The 22,121-nt window shown below is 51.9% G+C and overlaps 2 protein-coding genes across 6 annotated transcripts in view; one reads left to right on the plus strand and one right to left on the minus strand.

The window, feature by feature from the left end:
* The first annotated feature begins 682 nt into the window (after positions 1-682).
* MAP6D1 (MAP6 domain containing 1) lies at positions 683-14,271 on the plus strand. Its single transcript, XM_007971946.3, has 3 exons — positions 683-1,151; positions 8,626-8,743; positions 9,260-14,271. The coding sequence occupies exons 1-3, from the start codon at positions 751-753 to the stop codon at positions 9,338-9,340; spliced, it is 600 nt and encodes a 199-aa protein (XP_007970137.2). The 5' UTR covers positions 683-750; the 3' UTR covers positions 9,341-14,271.
* The window catches only part of YEATS2 (YEATS domain containing 2), a 109,731-nt gene continuing 101,703 nt past the window's right edge, over positions 14,094-22,121 (minus strand). For all 5 annotated transcript variants that reach the window (XM_073023418.1, XM_073023414.1, XM_073023416.1 and 2 more), the window contains 5 exons: positions 20,025-20,251; positions 19,013-19,087; positions 17,621-17,694; positions 14,379-16,319; positions 14,094-14,347 (listed from right to left, as the gene is read on the minus strand). In XM_073023418.1, the coding sequence (XP_072879519.1) occupies positions 16,211-16,319; positions 17,621-17,694; positions 19,013-19,087; positions 20,025-20,251 (485 nt within the window). In that variant the 3' untranslated portion in view covers positions 14,094-14,347; positions 14,379-16,210. The remainder of the gene's footprint in view (positions 14,348-14,378; positions 16,320-17,620; positions 17,695-19,012; positions 19,088-20,024; positions 20,252-22,121) is intronic.

Raw genomic sequence — 22,121 nt, forward strand, 5'->3', positions numbered from 1 at the left:
AAGGAACTTGATAGCTTCGTGGCCAGTTCTGTGGCCCCTTTATTAAACTAAAGCCTTTGCAATGGCCATGCTTTAAAATTAGGAATTTCAGAACCTAGGACAAGGTCGATTGGTGGCTAATGCCAATTCTAATGAAAAGTGGATTGGTTGTCACAAATGTAGACTAGCATTGTAAAGGCAAATAGGCGGCGACTCACAGGCTGGCTGAAACACGTGTTCTCCAGGAAGCAGGGCCCCGAGTCTTTCCTGACAACCTCATTGCTACACCTGCTCCTGTGCTCGCGGAGCCCCTGAGGTGCAGCCTGGCACAAATGCAGCAGTTGCCGGGCGTCCCGAGGCCACGTGGAGACCCCCCCCCAGCTGGCGGACTGCGCCCGCCTGCGACCATCCGGCCGTCGGCCTCTGCGAAGCCGGGGCCATTTGTAAGATGACACTGAGGGAACTTTGGATTCAATTCGGAGGCATTCTTCGAGATGGACACTTGTAAATGACTGTAGGCGGTTTCCGGTGCCCCCTGGCGACGGTGCAGCCTTTCCCCCGTCCCCGCTCCCTCCAGCTCCAGCCGTGCGCAGCCGGCCCCGGCCAAGTGGGGCTGCCGCGAGTGCGCCCCCTCCCGGGACGCCCACCCCCGTGCCGGGGGACGGCGCTGCGGCGGCGCAAGGCGGGCCGCGGGGGCGGGGACGCTGGGCGCAGGAGGCGCGGCCGGGAGCGCCGCGCGCCGGGAGCGGGGCGGCGGGCGCCGGGGCTGGCATGGCGTGGCCCTGCATCAGCCGCCTGTGCTGCCTGGCGCGGCGCTGGAACCAGCTGGACCGCTCCGACGTGGCGGTGCCGCTGACCCTTCACGGTTACTCGGACCTCGACAGCGAGGAGCCGGGCCCGGGCGGCGCCGCCTCGCGCAGGGGCCAGCCTCCCGCGGGCGCCCGGGATCCCAGTCGGGACGTGCCGCTCACTCAATACCAGCGGGACTTCGGCTTGTGGACGACGCACGCCGGGCCCAAGGATCAGCAGCCGGGGCGCGGACCGGGGGCGGGCGGCCGCAGGAGCAAATCCTCCGCGCAGTCGTCCGCGCCACCTGCGCCTGGCGCCCGCGGGGTCTATGTGCTGCCCATCGGCGACGCGGACGCGACTGGAGCAGCGACCACGTCGTACAGGTATGGGCTGGGTAGGGACCGCAGCGAGTCCCCACCTTGTGGTGGGAGGACGCCGAGGCCCGGAGCCAGCGGGATGGGGTGGGCGGGAGAGCGGAGGCGCCTGGAGCCCGAATCCCACGGGACCTCGGAGCTGCCGGCGGCCTCAGAGGTCATCCGCTTTGGTCCGTGGGCACTGCCGGCGTCGCCTTCGCTGCTGCGTGCCCGGACTCATTGCTCGAGCACCCCCGTGCCGGGAGCGTACCGCCGCCCTCGCAGCCGCCCTCCTGGGGGCAGCCGTCAGAAAGGCCTGCCTTCAGCCGAGTTGGAATCGGCCTGCCTTTAACTCCCACCGCCGGGCCTAGCCGTGCGAGGCGTGCGCGCAGGCCAAGTCCCCCAGCTGCCTCCGGTCACTGCCTTCTGTGGAGGCGTTGGTGGTGAGGACCGAGCGCAGGGTCCCGAGTGGGTGAGCCCTTCAGCGTCCCACTGTGACAGGGGCTGCTGACTTGGCTTTCAGGAAGGGCAGGTCTGCGGGCCCTCGGCGCCTCCCAGCCCAGCTCTTCTCCTACCGAGGGCTGTCTCCCTTTTTCCCTCTTATTACAAAAGTAATTCATACTGTAGAAAAATGGGAAAGTACAGACATTACAACAAAATAATTATCTCGTTAATCCCTCCCCAGATGAGTTCTTTCTACTTCGTAATGTGCATTTGGTGCATATGCACTGATATATTTTTACATGGTTAGAATCTTACTGTACACTTTTTTCACCAGTTGTAGAAGTCTGTTCGTGTTACTAGATGTTCTGCAACATGAATTTTAATAAACGTGCAGTATTTTGTCCTATGGATATGCCTGTATATCTTAAAGTTTTATCTACTTCCTTACCATTGACTATTTAGGGTGTTTCTAATGTGGGGCTATTAAAAGCACTACCTTTCCTTTGGTGCAGCTATTTCACTAGTAGGGATTTTCCCTACAGGTATCCAAAAGGTAATGGGGGAGCTCAGGAGTGTAAGATACGTGGAGACATTGTACAACAACCCCCTTGTCCTGCTGATGTAGGGAACTGGTTAATTATAGCACAGCCATGGAATGGGATACTGAAGCCCAGCGGATCTTAAATATACGCATACCAAAAAAGCAAGGTGCACAGCAGCACGTAGGCTATTTGTGTTTTAAAAAGGGGTATTAATACACATACATATGCTCAAATAAGCACAAGATGCCTCTGATGGATGTCTGAGGAGATGGTACCGTTAGGGAGAGGAACTTGATGGGGACTGCCAGGGGTGGAAGGAGGCTTTTCACTCTGCTCTTTTGAACCATTGCTTTTTTTCCCTTTGTAACACGTCCATGTATTACCTATCTTTTTAACTTTTTTTTTTTTTTTTTTTTTTTTTTTGGAGACAGAGTCTTGCTCTGTCACCCAGGCTGGAGTGCGGTGGTGCAATCTTGGCTCACTGCAATGTCTTCCTCCCTGGTTCCAGCAATTCTCCTGCCTCAGCCTCCCGAGTAGCTGGGATTACAGGCTTGTGCCACCATGCCCAGCTAATTTTTATTTATTTTTATTTTTGATCTTTGTCTTTCTTGAGACGGAGTCTCACTCTGTCGCCCAGGCTGGAGTCCAGTGGTAGGATCTCGGCTCACTGCAACCTCCGCCTCCCAGGTTCAAGCAATTCCCCTTTCTCAGCCCCTGAGTAGCTGGGATTACAGGTGCGCGCCATCACGCCCGGCTAATTTTTTGTATTTTTAGTAGAGATGGGGTTTCACCATATTGGTCAGGCTGGTCTCGAACTCCTGACCTCGTGATCCACCCGCCTCAGCCTCCCAAAGTACTGGGATTATAGTCATGAGCCACCGTGCCTGGCTGAGGGACTGCTTCTAAAAGCTAAGCCAGCCAGGCACGGTGGCTCACACCTGTAATCCCAGCACTTTGGGAAGCTTAGGTGGGAGGATCACTTGAGCCCAGGAGTTCAAGACCAGTCTGGGCAACATAGTGAGACCCTACCTCTACAAAAAATAGAAAATTAGCTGGGCGTGGTGGTGCCTGCCTGTGGTCCCAGTTGATTGGGAGGCTGAGGTGGGAGGATCCCTCAAGCCTGCAAGGTCAAGCCTACAGTGAGCAGTGTTTGTGCCACTGCAATCCACCTAGGCAACAGAGCAAGACCTTGTCTCAAATAAATAAAAGCTAAGCCTCTGCTAGAACATCCCTAGTAAAGCGGAGCCCAGAGCCATGCAAATCAGCTTGCTCCATGGTCAGACTGCTGTAACTAACAGAAAGCGCCTCCTTCCTGGAGCTGAAGCTGCCGCCCTGCAAGCTCCACCCCTTGCCCTGCTCTGGTGCCTAGAACTTCAGCCACTGGAATGCGCTGCACTCCCAGGACCTCTGGCCTTCCAGACTCTCCGCCATTCAGGCCCCTCCAGCTGGCTAGGGCCTGAGCACTGCAGCTCGGTGTTGCCCACTCCAGCTTTAGCAGCTCAGCTTGAGCACGTGTCAGGGAATGCAAGACCCACCCTGCAACCACTGTCCCCCAGGGAGTTCCTTACAAAGTGAGGACCTATGAGGGAGCCTCCTCCTGGGGACATGGAATGTTCTTTGTGTCTTGATAATGGTGGTGGTACCCAAGTGGATACATTTTTCAAAAGTCATCCAGCTGTACGTTTTTAATGGATGAATTGTATGGTTTGGAAATAATGCCTTGATATGGTTGGGGTTTTTGGGGGAGTTTTTTGTTGTTGCCCAGGCTGGAGTGCAGCGGCATGATCTCAGTTCACTGCAGCCTCAACCTCCCAGGCTCAAGTGATTTTCCCACCTCAGCCTCCTGAGTAGCTGAGACCACAGGCGGGCACTACACCTGTTTTTTTGTTTTTTGTTTTTTTAAGAGATGGGGTCTGTGTTGCCTGGGCTGGTCTCAAATTCCTGGGCTCAAGTGATCCTCCTGCCTCAGCCTCCCAAAGTGCTGGAATTAAAGGCATCAGCCACTGTGTCCAGCTTGGTTTTTTAAACTAATAAAATTGGGGGGATAAAGTTCATACCTTTTGGCTCTTTAATTCCACAGGTAGGAATTTATCCCAAAGAAATGATGATATGAACAAAGATTTAGCAGTAAGGATGCTTATCACAGAAGTTATTATTATGTTTTATTTAAAAGTTAAAAAGAGGCCGAGTGCGGTGGCTCACACCTGTAATCCCAGCACTTTGGGAGGCTGAGGTGGACAGATCACAAGTTCGAGACCAGCCTGGCCAACATAGTGATACCCCATCTCTACTAAAAATTAGCTGGGTGTGGTGGCGGGCACCTGTAATCCCAGCTACTCAGGAGGCTGAGGCAGGAGAATCGCTTGAACCTGGGAGGCAGAGGTTGCAGTGAGCAGAGATTGCACCACTGCACTCCAGGCCGGGGAACAGTGCAAGACTCTGTCTCAAAAAAAAAAAAGGGGGGTGGGGCAGGTGTGGTGGCTCATAGCTGTAATCCCAGCACTTTGGGAGGCTGAGGTAGGTGGATCACAAGGTCAGGAGTTCGAGACCAACCTGACCAACATGGTGAAACCCTGTCTCTACTATAAATACAAAAAATTAGCTGGACGTGGTGGCGCGCACCTGTAATCCCAGCTACTCAGGAGACTGAAGCGGGAGAATCCCTTGAACCCAGGAGGCAGAGGTCGCAGTGAGCCGAGGCAGAGCCACTGTACTCCAGCCTAGGCAACAGAGCAAGACTCTGTCCCCATACCCCACGCCCGCAAAAAAAAAAAAAAAAAAAAAAAAGCAGTACCTCATCTGTGTGGAACATATGGTTAGTGAATGTCCTGTCGGGCTCTCCCAGCTCTGGTGACGGTAAAGGTGCTAGCTGTCACCTTCTCTGCTTTAACGCACACCAGGCTCAGCACTCCCTCACGTTAGCCCTGTGGCCTTCATGTAGTGCTTGCTGTCCCCATTCTACAGATGAGGAAACTGAGTGGCTGGCACAGCTCTGAATGGCAGAGAAGGGAGTGGAACCCATGTGACTTGCCCCAGAGATCAAACTTGTAGCTCCCAAGGGTTTTCATCCCTTAAGAGCTGCCTCCTTGGAGTCACTTGCTTTCTTGAACTGTGTCCTCAGGCCAGCTATGGAAAAGCCTTGACAGACAGGAGTCAGGGCTTGTTGGAGTTCTTACCTCCTGGTGTGTAAATAATTCAGGTGAGTCAGCCTCTCTTTTTTTTTGAGACAGAGTCTCACTCTGTCACCAGGCTGGAGTGCAATGGCACTATCTCAGCTCACTGCAACCTCTGCCTCCCGGGTTCAAGCAATTCTCCTGTCTCAGCCTCCGGAGTATCTGGGACTACAGGTGCGCACCACCACACCCAGCTAATTTTTGTATTTTTATTATTTATTTATTTATTTAGTTTTGAGATGGAGTCTCGCTCTGTCACCCAGGCTGGAGTACAGTGGCAGCGATCTCGGCTCACTGCAAGCTCCACCTCCTGGGTTCATGCCATTCTCCTGCCTCAGCCTCCCGAGTAGCTGGGACTACAGGTGCCTGCTGCCACACCTGGCTAATTTTTATGAATTTTTTTTTTTTTTTCTAGAGACGGGGTTTCACCACGTTAGCCAGGATGATCTCCATCTCCTGACCTCGTGATCTGCCCGCCTTGGCCTCCCATAGTGCTCTGATTACAGGCATGAGCCACTGTGCCTGGCCTAATTTTTGTATTTTTAGTAGAGACAGGGTTTCACCATGTTGGCCAGGATGGTCTCGATCTCTTGACCTCATGATCCTCCTGCCTTGCCCTCCCATAGTGCTGGGATTACAGGAGTAAGCCACCGCACCTGGCCGGGTCAGCCTTTCTGACCCTTTCTTCATCCAAAAAGCAGGAATAGCAAGAGCTTGGCTGCCCGGACCCCTGCCCCCGATTTGGACAGAAACACAGGATCACTGTTGAACTTGACCCCCCCAGCGCCATGCCAGCGGGCCTCTGGGACCCCCACCCTCCAGCTCTGGGACCTGGCACAAGCCACTCCATCCAGCCTTGTCTTGCAAGATGCACATCATCTAAGCAAACTTTTAAGAAATTCAGAAAGCCAAGGAAACGAACAGAGCCAGGAATCCTGAAGATGTGAGGCCACTCCTAACTCAAGGTTCTTGAGGGTTACCCAGGATCCCCAGGCCTGAACTTCTTCATCCTTGCAGGGCCTGCCTTGCTGGCTTCTGGTCTGCATGTGAGTTGATCTGCCTTGCTTGCCTGGCCACATGGGCACAGCAGGTCCTACCCACAGCCAGCCTGGCTCCTTCCACCTGACAGGCTCCCTCCAAATTCTCTCCAGCACCTCTGGCCCAGGTGCTAACCCTGCCCACTTCTGGAAGACAGTCCTTGCTCTCTGGTGGCTTCCTTCCTTCCCTCCCTCCTTCCCTCCCTCCTTCCCTCCCTCCTTCCCTCCCTCCTTCCCTCCCTCCTTCCCTCCCTCCTTCCCTCCCTCCTTCCCTCCCTCCTTCCCTCCCTCCGTCCTTCCTTCCGTCCGTCCTTCCTTCCGTCCTTCCGTCCTTCCTTCCTTCCTTCCTTCCTTCCTTCCCTCCCTCCCTCCTTCCTTCCTCCTTCTCCTTCCTCCTTCTCCTTCCTTCCTCCTTCTCCTTCCTTCCTTCCTTCCTCCCTCCCTCCCTCCCTCCCTCCCTTCCTCCCTTCCTTCCTCCCTTCCTCCCTTCCTCCCTTCCTTCCTTCGCGGGGCAATTAGAGGGCTGATCGTTCAAGTTCCACAAGACTCGGCCCCACTTTACTGAGTGCCCGATACAAAGACTCACAATGACCTCAGGCACATGGGACAGCAGCCCCACTTTTCAGAAGAAACTGAGGCTCAGGGAAGTTGAGCAATTTGTCTGAAACCATATTGGGCTGAGAACCCAGGCCTCCCAATCCTCCTTCCGGGGCTGATGCTGGGACATGCTTGAGCATTGTGAGGGGGGCATAGCAGGCAGGGGGTCCTGTATTTCTTATTGGTCTTCTTGGCCTGAGCCATTAGTCAGTTTTCTTTCTCTCCAGGCAGTCACCGGGTCCTGCCGATTCCATTAAGATCCCCTCTCCCATCTGGACTCCAGCCCTGGGTCCCTCCTCTGGCGGCCCCCAGGATTGCTGTAGTCTGTGGCTCTGGTCACTTCCTGCTCTGGGACCCCTGCAGCCACCTCAGGGCAGCAGGCTCAGGATGCCAGACCCAGGGCTCAGCATGGGCACACGAAGTATTTTGGGGACAGAAGGGCGCGCCCAGGGGAGGACCTGCTTCCCCAGGAGAAACAGGGCAGCAGATGGTTTAGGCAGCTGGTCTTCAGAACCTCACAGCTTCGGGAGTGAAAATTACCTGATGGGGCCCCGGCCCAGCTCTCCTCCTGGCACCCCAGTGCTGGCCATGGACACAGCCATTCCCTGCCCACACAGCCTGCCCAGTGGTGCCCCAGCTGTGCAGCTGCCAAGGAGAAAGGCAGCTTTGTTGACCTCAGGGCCTGAAGCCAAACCCCGGCAGAGTCCAGCCTGGGCAGGAGCAATCCTGCGCTCATGTGGGTGCCGGGCCCAGCTAGCTGGACACTTCCACCTTGGTCAGGTGCTCCCGGGATGCAAGGACTTCTGCCTTCTGAGCTCCCCGTCTTACAGAGGAGTAGGTAGGATTAAAGGAGGTCCCTTGTGTTCAGAGCAATGGAAGCACTGTCTTTTCATGGAGAAAAGCTGCTCCCAGGACACGGAGCCAGCGGCGCCAGCCTCATCCTCTCCCTCCAGGGGCCGCCTTCCCCCATCACACCACCCTCCCCGCCACAGGCTGAGCAGGAGCACATGATCCACTCCCTCCCTCCACTATGCACGGAACTGTGCAAAGGCCAGGCCACCTTGGAGTCTTTTGAGATAGTCACTGCGATCCATTCTTCTGCATGAGTTAATGAGACAAAGTATAAAAAACTAAGTTCTGAGCCTTATTTTTCTCTTCAGTCTTAAGCGGGTCTGGTGAGCCAGGGCTGTGCCTGGTGCTGGGGGCATTTCCTCTACAGGTATAAGTGGCCACCATGACCTGGGTCTCTTGGAGCAGCCTGGCTCTGGAGGAGCAGGTGTGGGAGAATTGCAGGGGTGCAGGGAGAGCACCGGGGCTGGGCATCTCCAAGACCCAGCAGTACCAGGTGCTGGCGCGTTCTGGGTGAGACGCAGGTGCTGAATGAGCTCTGCCCTGAGCCTGCGCTCGCCTGTAGTGTGAGAATAAACTTCCTTTCCTACTTCCTTAGGGGCTGGGGTGAGCCCAGATTTCCCAGTGGATCACTGAGGTGAGGGGCCGGGCGGCCACACACCTGCTTTTTCCCGGAGCTGGGCCTGCGCGGGAGTGCGCTTGCCTTGCCAGTTCTGTTTTTGGGAAGAGGATAAGGACCACCTGGAGCTGAAGGTCTCAGCAGTGGGCAGGGCCGTGCATGGGGCAGAGCAGCAGCCCCTGGGGAGTCGGGTAAAGGGATGGCTGCCCCTGTGCAAGATTGTGACCGTGTTCTCTGTTCCAGACAGGAGTTCCAGGCTTGGACTGGGGTGAAGCCCTCAAGATCCACAAAGGCAAAACCAGCCCGAGTCATCACAACCCACACTTCAGGATGGGACAGCAGCCCTGGGGCCGGCTTCCAGGTCAGCCTGAAGCTGGTGCGGCAGAGGTGTGGGTATAGAAGCCTCTTTACCTGGGTAGGGATTAGGAGCCAGATTTTCATGGTGTAAAATGGAATTATGACCAGGGACAGCAATGCCAACCAGATGTCCTGAACAAAAACCCAAGGTACTCCTTCATCATTAGCCAGCTGGGTGGCCTCTAGTGTTGGCCTCTCTGGTGAGCAGGGTCTCTGCATCCGAAATCCCCGTCTTACCCTTGGCCCGAGTACCGGAGCATTTATGTAAGAGGAAAGAGGCGATGGGAGGGAGTGGGGGCACCTCGGCTCCCCGATTCCCAGGTGGTTCAGGGAGCAGAATGGAAGGTCCGTGTGCCACTGAGCCACTAATGCCATGACGCCTACGGCTCACGGTGAGCAAGTCCCCTCTGACCCTTCGGGTCTCGACTCCTAGAGGATGGGAGGGGATTTTTTCCTGGAGCTGGGGGGTAGGGAGGTAAGAAAAAGTCCTGCTGATATGTGGCCACACTCCATTTTTCAGGTCCCAGAGGTGAGGAAGAAGTTCACTCCTAACCCCTCCGCCATCTTTCAGGCCTCAGCTCCCCGGATTCTGAACGTGTGACTGCCTGCACCGTGACACCGTGGCTGCTGACGGGAGAGGGCTGGGGAGCGGCCTCAGGACCCACTACCGTGGGGCTAGGCGAGAGCATGGCATGGGCCCCTCCAGGAGGGCACAGCCCCTCTCAAAGCTGTCGCCAGGGCCGAGGTGCTGGTGCGGGGCAGATGCACCGATGGACTTGGCACACCCAGCTCAGCTCAGCCTCAACCGTCCTCTTGAGAAGCCTGTGGAAGGCTTCCGCGTTCGTAACTGCCATCTGGCCATCTCTGGGTTTTGAAATCAGAGGAGCCTGAGGATCAAGTCAGTTGGGAACCGAATTGGTCCATGGAAGCTAAGGAATGTGGACACATTCTGCCCTTGAAAGAACCAGTTATGTCTACTTTTGGTGGATTTCCCAGGATGCATGAGCACTTGATTAATTTTATAACCTATGGTGAGACCCTTGGCTCTTCCTACAAATGGCCCCTGCAGTTGAAGCTGTAGGAATCTTGGGCCATCACCTGCATGACTCATGGTGATGCTGAGTATCCAGGAGGAAATTTCCGGAAGAAACAGACCGTCAGTCACGGACTTCCACTTCACAGACCTCCTTATGGCCAAGATGAGCCTCATGTTTTAACAAAACATTTCTTGGGATTGAATGAATCACATTTACCTTGTGGTAGGTGTCTAAAGACTGAATCTACATTTTATTACTAATTATTTCCCCCCCTAACATAAGGATGACGAGAAGGACACTACCGTACACCCTGGCTAAGAATGGGGACTGTTTTTGGGAAGGTGGCATTGTCTCATTCCCTGAAATACCTTAAAATGTCATCGACACCAACCCTTCCCCTTCTGTCTACCCTGCTCACATGTAGAGTGACAGGGAACTCACCACCTTTTGAAGAGGCAGTTCAGTTTCTTTGCAAAGCTCTCTCCTAACTTTCTCCGTAAATTCCAGCCAGCATGGCCACATGGGTCACACCTGGTCCCTTTGCACAGCAGCCCTTCACACATTTGAAGGGTCTACATCCCTTTTTAAAGCTTAGAGGCACAAGCTGGGAAAGTCTTCAGTAAGGAAATTTGTGGATTTCCCTTTGGATCTTTCTTCCTCTCCGGCCCACAAGTGGCTCTAGTCTGACGAGCATTTAAGCTGCAGATGGTAGCACTCGGGTCTCAGAGCCACCAGACGTGCAGGTGGGACGATGGTTCCAGCTCAGGCTGCCTGTCAGCGTCCCTTCCAGGTGCTAGCCCTGGCAGGCACAGCCCTCCCCTCATGCCAGCAAAGGAAATGCTCTTGGTGAGAGGCTCACTTTAAAGAAGTCCAAACCGTGTGCTTATCCAAGGGGTTCTGCTATTTCAGACTTCACGGCTTGCATGTTTGATTTTTCTAAGAGAAAAGAGGCTGCCTGCTGGGTGTCTGGAAATGAGATTAAACTGTACAATCTCAGTTTTACTAAAATGCAAAAATGTACAGTTTCAATTTCTTAAATTATAAACACGAGTTTTCTCATGCTTTCTTTCTCCGGTCTCTTGGTGCTGAGGACTTCAGTGGGGCCCAGCTGCCGCCATACCTCAGAGGCCTGTTGATCCTGAGCACTTCCTGCTGTGTGGGCTGCAGGGCACGTGTTAGGTGCAGCCCACAGAACCCACCCTGTCGCCCACCCTCACCCAGGCGCCTCGGGTAAAGGGGCTCTCTGAAGCTCCTCAGGCTCTAATCCTGGCTTCTCCACTCGCTACCTGTGAGCAACTGGGGTTCTGTTTCTTTACCCGAAAAGCGAGGACGCTACCAGCTACACTTTGTAACTTGCTGAGAATATCCGTGTTTATGGGTCGGGTGCTCAGTACAGGAAATAACTGAGACACAGGTGTTAGGATTATTTTTTCCTGCCTTAGTCCGCCCTCCTCACTTTCCCTGGAGCCAGCTCTGTTCCCACCTGCTGCTCCCAGCGTCCTCTAGCTTGATGCCCTGTGCTCACAGCCCCTCACCACCCCCTGGCCAATGTCACCCTGCACAGCACCTGGGATGCTCGTTTGTTCTTTTCCTATAATGGGCTGGTCAGCTCTGCTGCACCTCAACCAGGACCAACCAGGCCTGCCCCTTCCTGGCAGTGCTGGTGGGGTAGCTGCAGCGGAGGCCTCACCACACCAGACAGGCCTGACTGCAAGGCAAACAAATGGTCAAGAGCCTCTGCAGTGCACAGCATACAGCCTTTCACAAACACCAACTCCAGTGCTCCTCTGAGGGTGCACCATCCTCATCACCAAGACGGTCTCGCTTTGTCACCCAGGCTGCAGTAGTGTGATCACGGCTCACTGCAGCCTCAACCTCCTGGGCTCAAGTGATCCTCCCACCTCTGCTGCCCAAGTAGCTGGGACCACAGGGGCATGCCACCACCATGCCTGGCTTTTTTTTTTTTCCCCTCTGTTGCCCAGGCTGGAGTGCAGCGGCACAATCTCGGCTCACTACAACCTCCACCTCCCACGTTCAAGCGATATTCTCCCACCTCAGCCTCCCGAGTAGCTGGGATTACAGGTGCCCACCACCACGCCCAGCTAATTTTTGTAGAGACAGGGCTTCACCATGTTGGCCGGGCTGGTCTTGAACTCCTGACCTGAGATGTTCCGCCCACCTTGGCCTCCCAAAGTGCTGGGATTACAGGCATTGAGCTACCATACCCGGCCATTTTTTATTATTTTTGTAAATTTTGTAGAAACAGGGTCTCCCTATGGTTGCCCAGGCTGGCCATGAACTCCTGGGCTCAAGCAATCCTCCTGCCTAAGCCTCCACAAAGCACTGGCATTGCAGGTGTGAGCCATGGCACCCAACCTGGCCTCTTTATTTATGAGGAGATGTGGGTTCTAATGAAACTCCTTCCCACTCACTTAGGTCTAAATAATCAGGCCTAACATGTTCAGCAAGTGATCCAAGAGCAACTGAGACAAGTCTCAACCACGTGGCCCCAACTCCTACCTATCTCACACACACACGTATAATACACATAGCAGACAGACGGACAGGCACTGAGAGATGTCAGCAGTGATTATCTTTCAGAGGGGGAATTATGAAGAGCTCTTAAAACACATTTTTTATGCTTGCTAAAGTTTCTATAAATGTTTTTGTAATAATTCTGTAAAGAAAAAGTTTTTAAAAATAAAAAGCAAGCCGGGCATGGTGGCTCATGCCTGTAATCCCAGCACTTTGGGAAGCTGAGGCGGGCGGATCACTTGAGGTCAGGAGTTTGAGACCAGCCTGGCCAACATGGTGAAACCCTGTCTCTACTAAAAATACAAACATTACCAGACGTGCTCGTTTGAACCCAGGGGGCGCAGGTTGCAATGAGCTGAGATCACGCCACTGCACTCCAGCCTGGGTGGGAGAGCAGCTTCCGTGTTTTTTTTTTTGGTTTTTTGAGATGGAGTCTTGTTCCTGTCGCCCAGGCTGGATGCAGTGCAATGGCATGATCTCGGCTCGCTGCAACCTTCGCCTCCCAGGTTCAAGCGATTCTCCTGCCTCAGCGTCCCGAGTAGCTGGGATTACAGGCGCCCGCCACCACGCCCAGCTAATTTTTATATTTTTAGTATAGATGGGGTTTCACCATGTTGGCCAGGATGCTCTCAATCTTCTGACCTTGTGATCTGCCCACCTCGGCCTCCCAAAGTGCTGGGATTACAGGCATAAGCCACCGTGCCCGGCCCAGACCGTCTCAAAATAAATAAGTAAAAAGCAGTTCAACCTGTTAGAAAATTCTAGACAAAAGAAAATGTTAAGTTTATTTCACGACCCAAGCTGCCACTGCAGGAGCTGCCTCAAGCAGCCACGGGCTGCGCTGTGACGCTCTGCAGGCGGAAAGTCCTAAAGGTCCTTCCACAAGTCAAGGTGGTTTGCAGGCATTTACATCAAGGTTTTGCCTCTCTGTGCTCCATGGTACACAACTCCAGGACTCAGGCCACATTCCCAAAAGCAGCTTTTGAGAAAAGCCAGGCCCTGCAGCCCACCCAACAGATGGAAGAACCTCCCCTTTGAACAGGGTCAAGATGAAGCCTCAAACCCAGCTCTGTTGGCCCGATTCACACAGGGCTCCTTCAATCAATAACTTGGAGTCCAAGTCATTCAAGGTACTGCCTGTGGCACTGATCCGAGCCTGCTGTGTCGCTCTGCCAAAACCTTGGCTGAGACAATAAACATTTATGAAGGCGAGCCTAGGCACACCCCAACTCTCAGCCGCCAGACTCTTCGACTCTCCATTCTGACTCTCAGCGAAGTCTGGTCCCCAGAAAGTTACATACTTGGACTGTATCATAATGCCTTTGAAGAACCAAAGATTTCAAAATTGTTCAGCTCTGATGTTTCTGGATTTTTCATTATTTTTGAGCCATATGCTAGCAGATGGTCACAGCATAAGGACCGTGTCACAGGAGTAACTTCTTTCAGACCTCAACACCGTCCAATTTTACCCTGCCAGGTAACCTGGTATGTTTGTTAGACACCAGGAGCTGATTCTCTCTTTGCCTTGGCTTTAAGGAAGCTCTGAGCTCATTTATGCAGTCTTCTTCTGCCCCAAGCCGTCAGAAATAATTATGTCCATTTCCAATTTTTTTTAGACTTTTATGTAACTGTAATCCTTTATCTTGTATGGTTGCAACACTTTTTTTTTTGGCAAGAAAGAGAGGAATTAATTTAAACATACCAATAAGAATCTACACTGTCACCTCATCCCAGTACAAGGAGAACCCTGAGTACCACGCTTCAAACTCAGAAACACCCACGACAAATACCAAAAGATTTATTGTAGACAATTTTGTTACACAATTATACACATTATGATACACATTTGAAACATTAACACACGTGGAGACTGCTAAATCATTTAATATTTCTTTTGCAAAAAGATAATTTCTTTAGGCTGTCATACCTGTAATAAACAAATCTGTTCTCGTTTGGATCAGATCTTTCTCCCTCCATCCTGGAGATCACACAGTTCACTTTGCTGAAGCAATCTATCCACTTCCCTATCAACCCTGCTTATAGCAGTTCACATATGACTATTCAAGCCTTATATACGAAACTGCTAAGCCAGTGCATGCCCTATGCCCTACTGAGAATAGATTCCTTCTGCACTTGCAGCCCTCAAGATGCTGAATTAATTTTTGAGACGGTCTTACTCTGTCACCAGGGGTGGAGCACAGTGGTACAATCTTGGCTCACTGCAACCTCTGCCTCCTGGGTTCAAGTGATTCTCCTGCCTCAGCCTCCTGAGTAGCTGGGATTACAGGCACACACCACTATGCCTGGCTAACTTTTATTATTAGTAGAGATGGGGTTTCACCATGTTGGTCGGGCTGGTCTCGAACTCCTGACCTCAGGTGACCCACCCACCTCGACCTCCCAGAGTGCTGGGATTACAGGCATTAGCCACCGTGACCGGCCCAGATGCTCAACTTAAAAGGCAGAGTTTATTCAGTCATTCCCTGCCTTATCTTCCTGACTCAAACATCTACAGGACCCATGAAAACAGGAATTATGTTGCTTGGGTAAGTTTCTCTGACTCTGACTCACTGACTCTGAGCACACTCAGGGAGAAGGGCCTGAGGCACACGGCCTGGCCCGGGGCCTTTACAAAGACTGCAGAAACATTGGCTGACAAATGGTTGCCGATTCTTCTTGAGCAGAACAGGAAACAGATTTCTGACTGAGCATGCGTTCTCTGTTCTGCCTTCCACATAGGCCGTGTTAGGAAGTCTGAGATGGGACGCCTCCAATGGACCCGGCCACCGCTTGCCTTCCTTCTCCTGCCTGCCGCCCCTCCCATCGAGGGGTCCTCTGCTTGTGGACACAGCCTAATCTCACTGCTTCCCGGCACTGGCATCCCTGTTTCTGGGCATGGGCAGTTACTTCTCCAACTTTAAGGCACTCACTGGTACTTCTTTTAAATACTTTTCTTCTTGGGAAAAACTCCTTAACAGAGAAGAGGATACACAATCCACGGATAGGACAGACCACCCCAGAAGAGCCTGCCGGGGGCTGTTCCCCACTCGCCACTCAGCATGGGGTCGGCAGCAGCAGTTCCTGCAGACCGTGCAGATGGCATGGAGCCTGCAATCTGCTTCGCACACATGTGTAACACTGCTCCGCTTCTGCCAAGTGTCCGGGGCTGGTGCACGCTGTCTATTCCTAGCATAGTGAGGGTTTTCTTGGTTATAATCAAAGCTCTTCCCGACTCCCGTTGGGACCTCTCCGTCTCTTGCCACTGCTTTGACAATGGTTCTAGTAATGCTCCTGTGCTCAAAAAAGGAATTCTGCTCAGTCTGCCGCCTCTCAGGCCTTCCTGGTTCTTTGCTCTAGGTATGGCCTCTTACCTATAGCTGACTCACTTGGGCTCAGAGGACAGCCCCTCCACACCAAGGCCAGGCAGGGGAGAGAACCACTTGCTGAAGGCTGAAGCCCAATCTTTCTTCAGGATAACTGCTAGAGCTACTGGTAACTTCAGCCCACAAAATGGTTCAAATCTCTAGCCTGCCACTCCTTTTCTATCTCCTGGGGAGGCAGGCCCAAGGAGTCCCCATGAGCACACTCAGGGAGAAGGGCCTGAGGCACATGGCCTGGCCCAAGTCTCATGGGGCCTTTACAGAGACTGCAGAAACGTTGACCGACAAAGCACGTATCCACTGACAGCCTCACTCCACACTCAGGAAACAAACTCCTGTCCAGTGGATTTCATCTGGAGTGGAGCATGCTGGTGGCACGCGGGAACAGGAGCGGCAATGGTTGGGTAGCCATGACATCCCGAGGCACACTGGAAACCACCTCCTGCCCGAGCAGCAGGGTCCTCAGTTACAGCTTCGCTGTGCCTTCAAAGCCTGCTTCTCCAGGGCACCTCACTCCGCTCACTGGTCCTCATTCAATATTCCCATGTGTTTGTTTGTGAGGAAATCCAGAAAAGGAATGTTGCAAATGGCCTGGTGAATGTTACTCACTGTAATTTCTTTGGGAATCCTGGTCCAAAAAACAAAGGGTGTTACCAGGTGAAATTCTCTCACACGTATCTCATCATTCATTCACTTAACTCACCACAGGGACCATCCCAGGCAGAGGCCCCCTGGAGAGGGCTCCTGAGCCACAGACATAGCTTAGGGTCACTCTGGGGTGGGGACTGCCTTCCTAGTCATAGGCATGAGAAGGATGTCAACAAGTTGGTTGAATGATTAGGAAAAAAGATTCTGAGAACTGAGAAAAGAGAAAGAAAACAAAGTGGATGGCAGAACGGAATGACACATTTGTGAGTCTCAGCAGACCAAAAGCTGAGTCAAAGCACCACAAAACTCTGGGACTGCATTTCCCATCTCCTGGAAAGATGGGAGATGGAGTCACGCCAGGCCAGGCGTGATGTTAATCGTTCCATCAAAAGCACCCAAGCCACTCTACCCCTCCAGAACAGGGAGCACAGAGGTGAGCAGGAGCCACAGGAGGCTCCTGGCTCACTTATGGGTCCAAGCAGGACAGCAGGCAGCAGGACTGGAACTCTTGGTTCACCTCCTTTTCTCTAAAGACGTCTATGTTGTCTGATATATTCCTGTGAAGCTTCATCTAATATTCCTCTGATTTAGGCCCTTCATGTCCCTCAGGCACTTTGCTACAATTTTATAAATTTGTGACAGTCTTTAGCATAATGCAATAAAATAATATTCGTTTCCTCTGAAAGAAAAGCAGATGTGGCCTATCTACCATTTTTTCAGGGCCTAGGAAAAGACTAAAACTCAGTGTCTCAATCGAAGACAATGAGAGTCAGCAAAGAGCAGTGGCAAGCCCGGGAGCCTCAGAGCCAGTGAGACCTGAGTCGGAAGTCCAGGTCGCCACTGTATTTTCTGGGAAAGCTGGGTAAGATTACCTTTCAAAGCCCGGTTTCCTGATTTTTAAAAAGGGAATAATAGTTCTGCAATGAAAAACAAGGTAATATATGCAATGCTTGGCCCTCATGTCTGACATGTAACGGACCCTGTTATCTTTAATTGCAAAGCTAATATTTATTCAACCCTGTAATAAAACAGAGTCCTAGGTGTCTGTGAAGTCATGAGGAGGAGGATATAAACCTCTGAGCAAAGCTGAGTGAGCTTTCACAACCGAGGTTCTCTAAAAATGACAGAGCAGACCCTTGAGTTCATCTGGCTCTAAGAGTGTCCTAAGCACTCTCTCCAGCTCCTACTGGATTGATGTAAGTCTAAAACACCTTCATGGGTAATTCAACTGTCAGGAAAGAGGTACAACCCTCACACCACGGACTGCACAGATAGTAATACCTGTTGTGAGAAGCTGTCTGGTATCCAACTGCCAAAGCCTGTCTCAGGATATCATTCACCAGCTGTTCTGTAGCCTACAATGGAAGGTGCTGTTATTCTTCAAATGGCCATCTACTTGCTGGCAAGAAGGGACGCATCTAACCCCATCCCTTACCCCAAATGTCTGAAACAACTGCACCTAGGGATTGAAAAGTCCTCAAGAAAAAATTAAAGGTCTCAATGATAGACAATAGTGATAAAGGCCATGTTTCTGGGAAATTATGAATTGGAGTGATTTTCATTAATCAGACATTATTCTATTGATTGATTTATTTATTGAGAGATGGAGTCTCACTCTGTTCCTCAGGCTGCAATGCAGTGGCACGATCTCAGCTCACTGCAACCTCTGCCTCCTGGGTTCAAGCGATTCTCCTGCCTCAGCCTCCCAAGTAGCTTGGATTACTAGGCGAGCACCACCAAGTCCAGCTAATGTTTTATTTTTAGTAGAGATGGGGTTTCACCATGTTGGCCAGGTTGGTCTCAAACTCCTGATTTCAAGTGATCCGCCCGCCTCGGCCTCCCAAAGTGCTGAGATTACAGGCATGAGCCACCACGCCCAGCCCTAGACGTTGTATTTAAGGAAAGCAGTTGTTTCGGGAGGATCCACGAGGAAAGGAACTGCTGAGCTAGGATCAGGCTGGGGAAGGAGGCTGCGGCATTTTCATCCCCTTGCCACGGTCAGGACAGTTGGGCTGTTTGCTGTTGTGACATGTACGGAAAATCGTAGGCTTTGTCTCTGCCACCTCCTAAAGCAACGAGCGCACTGACCACCGCCCCCTAGAATGTCTCAGGAGGCACCTGAAACCACGTGGAAAAATATCTTCAGAGCGACATGAGCACTCAGAGGAAACATAACTTAGTTCACTTAAAAATCAGAAGAAAAAAAACAAAGAGAGAGAACTTAAGCCCAAATAAGATGAGAAATTTTTTTTTTTTTGAGACGGAGTCTCGCTCTGTCGCCCGGGCTGGAGTGCAGTGGCCAGATCTCAGCTCACTGCAAGCTCCGCCTCCCGGGTTCACGCCATTTTCCCGGGTTCACGCCATTCTCCTGCCTCAGCCTCCCGAGTAGCTGGGATTACAGGCGCACGCCACCTCGCCCGGCTAGTTTTTTGTATTTTTTAGTAGAGACGGGGTTTCACTGTATTAGCGAGGATGGTCTCGATCTCCTGACCTCGTGATCCACCCGTCTCGGCCTCCCAAAGTGCTGGGATTACAGGCTTGAGCCACCGCGCCCGGCCAAGATGAGAAATTTTAAAGCATGTTATCTTTGTTCCTTTTCTGTCCTTGCCCCTTACTCCAAACCGCCTGGGATGCAACCACCCTTCCTGGCTGGCGGCCCCTGGAAGCACCCACCTTCAGGATCATGTCCTCCACCACGGACGCATACACGTTCCTGTGGAGCGCCACGGGCTGCAGGGTGATCCCAATCTGGAAAAGCAGAAGACAGCCGTTTGTTCGTATCGCTGCTTTAAAAACGGCCTCTCTCCAAAGAAGCATAACTCTCTGACACCCAAAGAGATGTCTGGTTGGAAGAAGGACTCTGCAAACATGCTGGGCAAAATTCACTGGAAAGGAACATGGAATATGACATCTAGACAAATGTTATCTTGTTTTTCCACATTTCTGGCTGATTTCTAAAATGTGACTATAATCCTACTTTAACTCTCAAATCTCCTTCGTGGAAGAACCTGGTTGGGATCTGCCATGAGCTCTGATAAGCGAACACCACTCTGGAAGGTCTGGAATCAAGACTCCAGTGTCCTGTTTGCACTTGGAAACTGCATCTTGCCCATTTTTCATGGCAGCCAATGAAAGCACACTGTCTTTCACCTCAGGCTCTGAGCAACTGACAGATGCTGAAGAGCTGTTAGGCTCCAGCAGGGTGGATAAGTACCTCTCTCCTGTATAATAAGGTAGGTGCATGCCATCTGCACCACAGGCCGGGCACTCAGGACCTATCAACACATCAGGGGAGGATTTTGCACTGACGCGCAACTCAGAAACATGACATGCCTCATGAGGGAAAGGTGCTTCTACTGAGGCAGATGAGAAAAAATGAGATGAAGAGTAATCAACCGTTTCTATCTAGCCAGCTTTGCTTCAAGTCTGCATTCAACAAGCAACCTTTTCACATGTAATTAGCGTTTCTGCCCAAGGGCTCTGATGCAGGAAGATGGGAGCCCAGAGAGCGCACCTGGGTCAACCAGGCAGAAGGAAGTCAAGCATTTACACCACCAGAAGAGTGTGGGTCTGAGTCTGGGTCTGTGAGGCTGAACATCTGGGTCTGGGTCTGTGAGGCTGAACGTCTGAATGTCCAGCTCTGAGTCTGTTCTGCTGCATGAACTATTAACACCACAACCCCTACCTTCTGTGTGACATCCCCAATAAATTCAGACCCTGGGGTTGGTGGCAGGTAGAACTTGACTTCCTCTTGTTTCTCTTCCTGCTCCTTCTTGATGTTTATCTTTACTGGCTCAGAGAGGCTGAGGATGTCCACCTCCTCCTCATTCTCGGGTTCCCTTTTCTGGAACTGCTGCAGGTCCTCCAGTTTGCGGCAGAGGTTGTCCGCAGAGGAGAACGACGATGGGCACTCTAAATGAAAGCAAGCAGTGTTAAGACAGCTGTGGGGCCAACAGAAGAGGAGTTTCCATCTCCAAGAGACCCATGGTCTGAGGAAGGGGGAAAAGCATCAGCGGAGCTGACCTTCTTTCCAGTTCTAACATTCTATGGATCTATAATAATGACAACTAGTAATTCATGAGGGAGAAAGGCACAAAGACAGGCATCTTGTGTGTGATCTATGTAAAGCAACTGCCATCTAAGACAAGAGTACAGAATTCTCACTTTTACCACCAAATACCAGGCCACCCTCCTCCCTCTGAGTACTGGGGACTGACCTGATTTTTCTACATCTCAAATTTGGAAAATTTAGAAATGCAGACTGAAGAAAATAAAAAGAATCACCCCTATTCTCACTGCTCAGAGAGCAGGACTGTTAACATTTCAGTGTATATTATGGGTCCAGTTTCTAATAAGGCGATTTATACAAAGCCTAATCAGGAGTGTGACGACCTTAAGGCCAGGTTTAGGGCACTAGTGCCCTTCCACTTTCTGGATGAGTGTGTGAGGTCCAACCAGGTACAAGATTTAAGGGCACCCAGCTTCTGCCCTTTGGTTTTACTGACTGGGCTCTAACGAGCTCCAGCTGCTCCTCAAGTTATGCTGGATGGCGCTATATCCTGAAAAACCCATTGTAAGTTGAAAATATCATTTTTTGACTTAGGATATTTTCAACTTACAATGGCCTTATCTGGATGCAATCCCATCAGTAGTCAAGGCCTGTGCTGATGCCTACAGCTTTCAGACCACTGTAAAGTCACAAAATCAAATCACAGGTCAAACCACTGTAGGTCAGGAGCTGTTTGTAATCAGTCAGATTAACAGGAAGCCTAGTACATGCAAGTACTGTACTTTCCACACAGTGTCAGTGAAGCCCGGGGAACACCAATACGGTCTCTGCTCTCCGAGTAGCTTGGACAGCGAAGTCAGACAAGCCCTCATGCTGCTGGTATAAAGCGCTGCAGGAGATGAGAGGAGAGGCCACCCTGCATTAGGCTCTCAAGAAGCCTAATGGCAAAAATGGGACTTGCCCTTTTTTTTTGGACACAGTCTTACGCTGTCACCCAAGCTGGAGAGCAGTGGCATGATTACAGCTCGCTGCAGCCTCAGCCTCTTGGACTCAAACAATCCTCCCGCCTCAGCTTCCCGAGTAGCTGGGACTACAGGCGTGCACCACCATGCCCAGCTAACTTTAACATTTTTTGTAGAGACAAAGTTTCACCGTGTTGTCCAGGCTAGTCTTGAACTCCTGGGCTCAAACAGTCCTCCTGCTTCAGCCTCCCAAAGTGGGAGGCCACTGAGCCTGGCCCTAAGTCTTAAAGGAACCCCACCTCTGTGCTCCAGGTTTCCTTGGACAGGGAGGCAGAGCTTCTGTTTTTCTACATAAACGGGGCTGGGGGCAGAGAACAACCTTTCTTTTTATTTTATTGAGACAGGTCTGGCTCTGTTGCCCAGGCTGGAGTGCAGTGGCGTGCTCATGGCTCACGGCAGCCTCAACCCGGGCTCAAGTGATCCCTCTCATCTTAGTCACCCAAGTAGCCGGGACTACAGGCAAGTTACCACACCCAGCTAATTTCTGTATTTTTTGTACGGACAAGGTCCTGCTATGTTGCCTTGGCTGGTCTCAAACTCCTGGAAGCTTAAGCAATCCTGACTTCTCAAAGTGCTGGGATTACAAGCGTAAGCCACTATGCCCGGCCCAACCCTTCTTCTTCTTGGAGGCGAAACTCAAAATGCTGCTTCTCTCTACATATCTTTAATCCCTTGGTCCTATATCCCATGGCCCTGTAGCAGTGGTCTGTTTTTGTCGTTGCTGTTTTTTTTTTTTTGAGACAGTGTCTTG

Source organism: Chlorocebus sabaeus, chromosome 15 (genome assembly GCF_047675955.1).
Source record: "Chlorocebus sabaeus isolate Y175 chromosome 15, mChlSab1.0.hap1, whole genome shotgun sequence".
Taxonomy (NCBI): domain Eukaryota; kingdom Metazoa; phylum Chordata; class Mammalia; order Primates; family Cercopithecidae; genus Chlorocebus; species Chlorocebus sabaeus.

Coding starts and splice junctions, on each gene's coding strand:
- MAP6D1 (XM_007971946.3), top strand. CDS start 751: ATGGCGTGGCCCTGCATCAGCCGCCTGTGCTGCCTGGCGCGGCGCTGG. Junction 1,152..8,625: donor GCAGCGACCACGTCGTACAG/GTATGGGCTGGG, acceptor TCTCTGTTCCAG/ACAGGAGTTCCAGGCTTGGA. Junction 8,744..9,259: donor GCCCTGGGGCCGGCTTCCAG/GTCAGCCTGAAG, acceptor TCCATTTTTCAG/GTCCCAGAGGTGAGGAAGAA.